Raw genomic sequence first — 8,345 nt, 5'->3', positions numbered from 1 at the left:
TCCATGAAATTTTGCAGAAATATTCTAGAAACTAATATCTGTGTCTGTGGTTTTTCAGATTTCTGTTAAAATATTCGGTTTCAAAGTTACGCGGTCTTAAAAATTTTCATACAAATCTTGGAGCCCCTGTAATTTTAAAACTACATGTTTTTAGAAAAATCTAAAACACCACAGACACAGATATTAGTTTCTAGAATATGTCTGCCATGGACTTTGGTTGCTTAATATTCAAATGAAATTGGAACTACGATTGTATGAAACGAGTGGAAACGAGTGACGGAGAGAGCCCTGTTAATTTGTCAAATTTTACTGGCAATCAGCCAAATAACGTATTTTTTGACAAATTGTTGACCTGTCGGGCTTATCAAATAGGGCCCTGGGAAAATCTCAAGAGATTCACTCGGAGTCGCTGGACATATTAAGAGGCACAGGACCGTGTTGCGTGGAAATTCGTAATGTCTTGCAATACTTCGTAATGTCTTTCGGAACTTCGGGAAAACGACAATGGTACAAAGCATGCGGTACAAACGGTGCGTACGGTATATGCACGAGGAGGACAAAATGTGCGATCACCTTTAATTCGCGTAATAATAATGCTTAGTTAAATACAAAGACTGAAGTTTCAACAAAGACTGCCAGGTAGGCAGCTGCTTGCAATTTCAATGCGTTTTAATCGGGCAGTATTTGACCTTGAATGGATTTTAAAAAATTAGAATAAATTAAAACTAGCCAATTTGATTACTTAATAGCTACTCTGGTTTGAGGTGTGGCACGCCAGGTGATGTTATTAGCATGCAAGGTGATAAGCGAGTCTCAAGAGGCAAAAATTTGACTTTGGGAAACTTTATTTAAAGAATCGACCTCGCCTAAAAAATGTTTGCGTAGGTACTTAAGTATAGGTAAAAGTACATTATCTACATATTATTTTACATCCATACAAAAAAAGTGAAACTTCATTGGTTATATTCGTAACAACTACTTAACAATTATTAGCTCATAACTCAGGGGAGATATTATGTTTAATTGTTGAGATTTTTTAAAAATTCAGTCGAATATAAGGTTGCCAACTGCCACTTCTTGATTTACGGGTTTTCTTGTGGGAGACAGCGTTTTACATAGTTTTTTTTTAAAATTAGGTACCTAGGTACTTATTGTTTGAAGAAACAGCTTTTAAAAGATCTTCATTTTGTGAAATTTTTTGCCCGTTAATTTAAAATTACATCCGCCTTGACGGTATCAATAGGTATCAAGGTATAAGTAGATATGTATATCATGGCCTTAGCCAGGAATTTGATTTCGGGAGGGATTTTATCAGGGCCAGAACTGAACCCTCTCATGAGAAAAAAAACTTTCGCTCGTTTTTATGGGGTAGGTATTCTGGCGTGAATTTACGTGAAATTGAATCTACTGCTATATTTCTTGGACCCAAACTTACAGTCCCAAGCTCACAAAGTACAAACCAAGATGCACATTGTGTGAAGAAGTGTGACGATTTTTAGAAAATAATGGTCAGTACAAACAAGAATTCTCTTACCTTACCTTTATTACTAAAATAGGTGGGTCAATTTAAACCATAAACGTTAAAACTTATTTACTCCCAGTCTTTACTTAAAAAAAATTGTAGATACCTACTGTAAAAATACAAAATTACAAAAAAATAAAAAAATGAGACCCTAGACTTACTTGTATTTTAACTAACGCCATCTATGGACACGTCTATAGACTACTAACAGCAATATAAGCTAAGATTCAAACCATGTTGTTGAGCTTACTTGTTTGACATCGTAGTTCATGCGCGTAGTTATAGATGGCGCTACTTAAATGATAAAATTAACATTTGACGTGCTTTTATTCGGTTGTAGTTAATCTGTAAACTAAATTCACGCACAAAATATTATTTTGTGGGTTGGGTCTACTTTAAAATTTTCTAATACAATATGTATAATAAAAATTATTGTTTGCCTTAATTATCTGTTATCACACACCATTCATTCCAATTGAGCTAGCTGAAACTGTTGTTGGGATTTGCGGGAAGGTTTTGACATAGCATCATTGACTTACTACCAACATATCTAGAGTAACGAGCGAATCGCATTGCAATGCAACACTATAATATTTTCAGGTAGGTACATATTAATAAGAGCTATAGTTTAGTTTAGAGTCTGGTCTACAACCGAATTTTTAACCACCATCTTTAGCTATATAATTTTCTACTTAAGTTACTTTAACACAATACCTATACCTAATTAAACTTAAATTTTTATCACATCTTTTTCATTTAAAGATTTAATGAAAGATAAGAAAAAATCGTTTTCCTCTCTGATCCCTTTCTCTCCTAAATAGTACGGGTAGGTACGACTAGTAGATAAATAGAAAATACCTTCTCTACTTTTGTTAACATTTAAACCCAAAATATTTGTTACTAAAGGTGTCCTTCCGAAACATTTCTTGTCTCTTGCCTGTTGTACGGACTCACACTCTATGGCTATAAAAGAACTGGGATTCCTTAAGGCCGACATCCATATAGTGTAAGCTCTGATATGACTACACATAACTGTGCAAAAGTCCCAAAGGATGTCTCCTGGTTGAAATTCCCCTCCATTTACGTAAAAATTTACATGTCCTACCGGAGCAGCCATTCCAAAACCATCAATATTAGTGCTCACAATATCTACAAAATCGGCATCAGTTCTATCAATTCTTTGCTCAGGTCCCAGGTGCCTAAAGCAAGGCCCCGATGGATCTAACCCAGTTATCCTTGCCACAGTCGTGTTAGTTAGATCTCTATAGTTCTTTGCAATGAAACTAATTGTTTGACCTCCGAGGCTTAAACCAATGATTTCGAGTTTCTTCGGGTCCAAACCACTATTTGTGAGCTGTATTAACATTGTAGCGGTGTGTTTTCCAACTGGACGCATAAAACGGGCGGCCCTGAAAAGTTTGCAACTTTATTATCTATTTTTTTTAATGTACCTACTAGTACATCAGTAAGATGTTATGAACGATGTAACACACAGCCATTGGGCGTAAATTGAAATAAAATACCTCATTTTAACCAAGTATAAACTCTCGATTGGGACCAAACGGGTGCCAAGGAAAGCTCTGTTGACAGATATACATTTAGAAATAGGTACCTAGTCAAGGTAGATTTTCATGAGGAAGGATCTACAGTTAAATCAAGTTGAGAACTGGATGAAGGCAACGTTGGCGCAACAGAAAAGAGGCCTATATTAACAAAAGATTTTATTGGTTGTTGACGATGATTTGACAAGAAAAATCATAAAATTAAACAGCACTAAAACCCGACTATTACCCGCGAACAGCCGATAGATAGCGATAGATTGTTTTTGTGTCGCTAGGTGTATTTTATTTAATATTTTACTTTATATTTGAACTTAGAATTTTTTCCTCTTTTATTTGATATCCCACTCGATACTAAAAGACCCCCATTTTTTTGGAAGTAACATCCACTAGGTCGATTTTTTCGTATAAAATGTAGCCTATGTCACCCTGACCATTAATAACGAATCGATTGACTCTTCAATCATCAAAATCGGCTCAGTAGTTTAGGCGCAACGATGGAACACACATAAATACAAATGTACATACATAGACTGCAAAAATTATAACCCCTCTTTTTGGTTTTGCCGTAGTCGGGTAAAAATTTCTCACCGTGGATACTCCATAGTGGTGAACCAATTCGTATCCAACAGTAGAACATTGTAGCCCAAGCTCTTATACGTCTTCGCTGTAAGCGTGGCAAATATAAAGCTTGGGCTATCCAGAAATCCTCCCACATACAACAAGGTCTTCTTATTAAAGTCCAAGTCTGGATCGTTGGCCAGCTGTGCCATTTGGTAGTAGTTGTACTTTCTTCTCAAAGCACCCGTGGAATCTGGGACGTATAGGGACAGGTGTCTTAGGCTTTTACGAGTTATGTATGCTTGCTTTTCTGAGCCTGGACCTGGAATGGAAAAATACGGATGTTAATTTTTTTTCTTTGTTTATTTGGTGCATTAGCTTTTGACGACCTCCTTACTGAGTGGTGAGTTCGATTCCTGACAGGAGTAATTTACTTATAATTTCTATAAATTGTCTTTGGCCTGTTATGGCATCGTATTAGGTAATTAGCAGAAAGTTTTTATCGTGACAGACAGACAAGCGGACAGTGACATTATTAGGGCTTCTTTTTTTTTAATACGTCATAAAAACTTAAAATATGTTTAAATTTTCAAAGTAAGGTAACTATACCAAGTGGGGTATCATATGAAAGGGCTTTACCTGAACCTACATTCTAAAACAGATTTTTATTTATTTTTATGCATAATAGTTTTTGATTCATCGTGCAAAATGTTGAAAAAATACCCGAGTACGAAACCCTCGGTGCGCGAGTCTGACTCGCACTTGGCCGGTTTTTTGATGTTTCGCGATTCTTTACTTACAAAACTATTCTATAGGTTAAAGCATAGTTACTAGGTAGGTATGCTAAAATAACAATAATATCTACTATGGAATTTTTTAGTATCTTAACATTTTAAAGTAGATTTCATCAAGGCTGAATTATACGATAGTGCGGATTTATTTTCATAATATTTTTTTTAATAAAAACGTCTCGATACCGGTAAATGACGGAAATCTAAAATCACTTGATCAAAATACCGGTTATCGTACCGGAAAAAATATTTCCGTTTTGATCAGCTGGTATTTGCTAGATCTGGTTTGTCATGCTTACTTACTATTAAGTACTGAGATGATGCGGAAGAATCACCAGAACAACTTTAAAGTTTTAAATAAGTATTAGGTAAGATAAAATTTTTTTTTTTTTTTTAACAAAGTGATATTAGAAGAATAACTAGATAACTAATAATAATAGAACTTTAGAGTTAAGAAGAAATTGTAAGGAATATAAATAAAGCTTTTATTATTATTATTATTATATTAGGTAAGATAAGATGCCCTGTACCCGCAGTTAAAAGTAGTTTATCGCGTAGACATTACGACTTTCTTGCACCCTTCCTATAATATGTATAATCTACTAAAAACCGGCCAAGTGCGAGTCAGACTCGCGCACCGAGGGTTCCGTACTCAGGTATTTTTCGGACATTTTGCACGAGAAATCAAAAACTATTATCCTTGAAAATAAATAAAAATTAGAATGTACAAGTAAAGACCTTTCATATGATACCCCACTTGGTATAGATTAAAAAAAAAACTCACGACTGGCATCTAAAGTCACGAGGTTTGACAGTTCTAAAAAAATTAAGTTTGTCTGTCCTTTTCTTATGACATTGGTAAGAAAAAGATGCGAATAGGTACTCTAAAATTTAGTTGCTCTCAGAATCAATACCAATATCCAAGAATCTCCGTTGCACCCTTGAAACAGTTTTGCTATCGTAAAGTAAATAGTTTAACTCGTCTGTGGACACGAACTTCCTCCGACATCTCAGTAAATATTCTTGGATTGGTTTTCAATGTATTTTTAAACTTACAAAATATACCTATAATATACCATTAATTTATTACTACGTGGGAAAATATTCAAGAAATACCTATAAGGAAAACTTGCACCTAATTACAGGAAGTAGATAATATATTACAGCACGCGACAGGTTGAGATGGCAATCGGGGTATGGGGGGGGGGGGGATGCCCCGCACACGCGCACCTCACCCGCGCTCACCCGCAGACGGTTAGCGCGGGTTAGTCTGGCTTATCTCAAAAACTAAACTAGTTAGGAATATGAAATTTCGGTATATTATATACACACTGTATTAAACAACAAGTACTCTAAACTTATATAAGTAACTTAAAATTTAAAAAACCTCCGACACAAAAACCTCTATAAGAAAACTAGAAAAGAACTGATAACTTTCAAACGGCTGAACCGATTTTCTTCGATTATAGCTAAGAACACTCTCAATCAAGCTACCTTTCAAACAAAAAAAAACTGAATTAAAATCGGTTCATTCGTTTAGGAGCTACGATGCCACAGACAGATACACAGATACACACGTCAAACTTATAACACCCCTCTTTTTGGGTCGGGGGTTAATAAAGTAAGCTGTGTCCAAAACAAACGAATATTTTTTGGGGTTTTCTTTCACGGTTTATCTAACTTGGAAAAGAAATATTTCATACACCCAAAAGATCATGTTCATAATTATATATACGGAACCCAAAAAGAACGAGGCTCGACTCGCCTACCAGTTTTTTGTTGTTGTTAGTATCTAAAATTTATAATAATAAAAACAAGCAGTTTAATTACGAATAAATTTCCAGTCAGTTTTTCGTGTTTATAATCTAATATTTAATAGGTGTAATAATTTTCAAAAATCTAAGTAGGCGTACTGACGTTTCTAGGTTATTATTAGATTTTATTTGTTCTAAGTAATTATTATCGGTGTTTTATTATCACTGATATCTAGGTTTATATTCAATTTGTCCTTGATACTTAAACATTATTTGAATCATCCATCGATTTTGGAAGCTCCTTTGAATAAAATGTTTGAAATACAAGATAAAGTTGAAAATAAAACCCGACTGCGATCGTCTTGATAAACGCTGAAATATTATAGTAAAATTGTTTTTCTGTCACTTGGTATATTTTAATGTTGTACCGATAGGTACAACACCCCACTCGATACAATAGCAAAAAAAATTTTTGGAGACCCCCACTTTTTTCATGTCGCGTTTATCTTTATTTTTTAAAGAATATTAGCCATTTTTTTTTCTCTCGTCTGGCTTTTACAATGATTAGCCAATGTCAAGTTTGTAGTTATTTGTAACAAGTTAGCTAAACTATACAAGTATGGACCCCGTCTGTGCCAGCGCTCGCCGACATACGCACGGCACCCCCTTAGAGCGCTTTCCAGTCAGTTTTAACAAAAAAAACACTCCACACAACACGCGCGCCACAATTAAGCGTAAAGCTTGTGCCAAGAGCGGGTACGACAATAGATGCAACGGGTGGGGTTTGAACCGCCAAAACTTATTTTTTTAAATTATGTAACTTGTACATGGCATGTAAAGATAGACAGTCATAACGGAACGATCATAAAAATTCATTCGTAACAGTAGATTACATTGACGACTCAAAATCACTTCTAAAAATTTATTTGAATAAAGAAAAAATGTATTTCTACTTTATAATAAGTAATGCTCATTTTTAGGGTTCCGTACCGCAAAAGGAAAAACGGAGCCCTTAGAGGATCACTTTGTTGTCTGTCTGCATGTCTGTCCGTCCGTCCGGCCGTCCGTCCGTCGTGTCTGTCAAGAAAACCTATAGGGTACTTCCCGTTGACCTAGATTCATGAAATTTGACAGGTAGGTTATAGCACAAGTACAGGAATAAATCTGAAAACCGCGAATTTGTGGTCACATCATTTAAAAAAAAATTAAAATATGTTTCAATTTTCAAAGTAAGATAACTATACCAAGAGGGGTATCATATGAAAGGGCTTTATCTGTTCATTCTAAAACAGATTTTTATTTATTTTTATGTATAATAAGGTTTTGATTTATCGAGCGAAATGTCGGAAGAAATATCCGAGTACGGAACCCTGGGTGCGCGAGACTGACTCGCACTTGGCTAGTTTTTTTTTAAATTGGAGTAGGTAAATTGTTCGCAACATTCATTTAAGCGACATGTCTATCAGATTTTTTTAAACACCACCACCAATGACCAAATAAAAATTGTAGCTACGTAATTAAAAAATTAATTCCCTGACATTTAAGTATTGTACTGTTTGTTTCCATAAAATAAATCAATGGGGGGAAAATAGTCAACTTACAATCAGACAAGTAACCCTTAGGATATCCTTCCATTTCTCTAGTGCTGAACGTCGCAAGCCCCCTCCCCGTCAATAGTAACAAACAAAAACTATACATAAACATTATCACTAATACAGATACACTAAAACTCCTAAAACTCCACGTCCTCTTTGTCGTACTTAAGCACGTGGGTACGTCCAAACTCGGACAATGTCAATGTCCCAATGTGATTTGCTGTTTTCATGCGACCTAGGCTCATGCTGTTTTAGCACGTTTTCATTATCACACGTTATTAATTAGTAATGAGTATACAACGTCTTCTCAAGTACGACGCTGAGTTTCTCTACATGGAGTGTCTCTATTCTCTATGTGATCAAATCAGAAATGTAGCGATCCGTAAGAGAGCTAGAGTAACCATAACCGACATATCTCAATGGGTTATAAAAAGCGTAAAAACGCAGCGTTGGAAGCCGGGGTATTAGGTGGGCGGATAGTAACTGTTACTAACTAGTCGCAGGAAGGTGCGGATTCATAAGAAACCTATGTCCAGCAGTGGACGTTAATCGGTTGACGATGA

The 8,345-nt window shown here is 35.4% G+C and overlaps 1 protein-coding gene across 1 annotated transcript; it reads right to left on the bottom strand.

The window, feature by feature from the left end:
* Positions 1-1,304: 1,304 nt before the first annotated feature.
* Positions 1,305-7,978, bottom strand: LOC123868019 (lipase member H-A-like). Its single transcript, XM_045910349.1, has 3 exons — positions 7,789-7,978; positions 3,673-3,964; positions 1,305-2,931 (listed from the first exon to the last, which is right to left on the bottom strand). The coding sequence occupies exons 1-3, from the start codon at positions 7,889-7,891 to the stop codon at positions 2,253-2,255; spliced, it is 1,074 nt and encodes a 357-aa protein (XP_045766305.1). The 5' UTR covers positions 7,892-7,978; the 3' UTR covers positions 1,305-2,252.
* Positions 7,979-8,345: the final 367 nt, after the last annotated feature.

The sequence above is a fragment of the Maniola jurtina genome, chromosome 9 (genome assembly GCF_905333055.1).
Source record: "Maniola jurtina chromosome 9, ilManJurt1.1, whole genome shotgun sequence".
NCBI classification, from domain to species: Eukaryota; Metazoa; Arthropoda; class Insecta; order Lepidoptera; family Nymphalidae; genus Maniola; species Maniola jurtina.
The sequence above is the reverse complement of the archived record's forward strand: the minus strand, read 5'-3'. Positions and strand labels throughout refer to the sequence as shown.

Bases quoted from the DNA above. Each gene is read 5' to 3' on its own strand.
- LOC123868019 (XM_045910349.1), bottom strand. From the start codon at position 7,891: ATGTTTATGTATAGTTTTTGTTTGTTACTATTGACGGGGAGGGGGCTT. The intron at 3,965-7,788 runs GTAAGTTGACTA...TTTCCATTCCAG, and splicing joins TAAGGGTTACTTGTCTGATT to GTCCAGGCTCAGAAAAGCAA. The intron at 2,932-3,672 runs GTGAGAAATTTT...CAAACTTTTCAG, and splicing joins ACCACTATGGAGTATCCACG to GGCCGCCCGTTTTATGCGTC.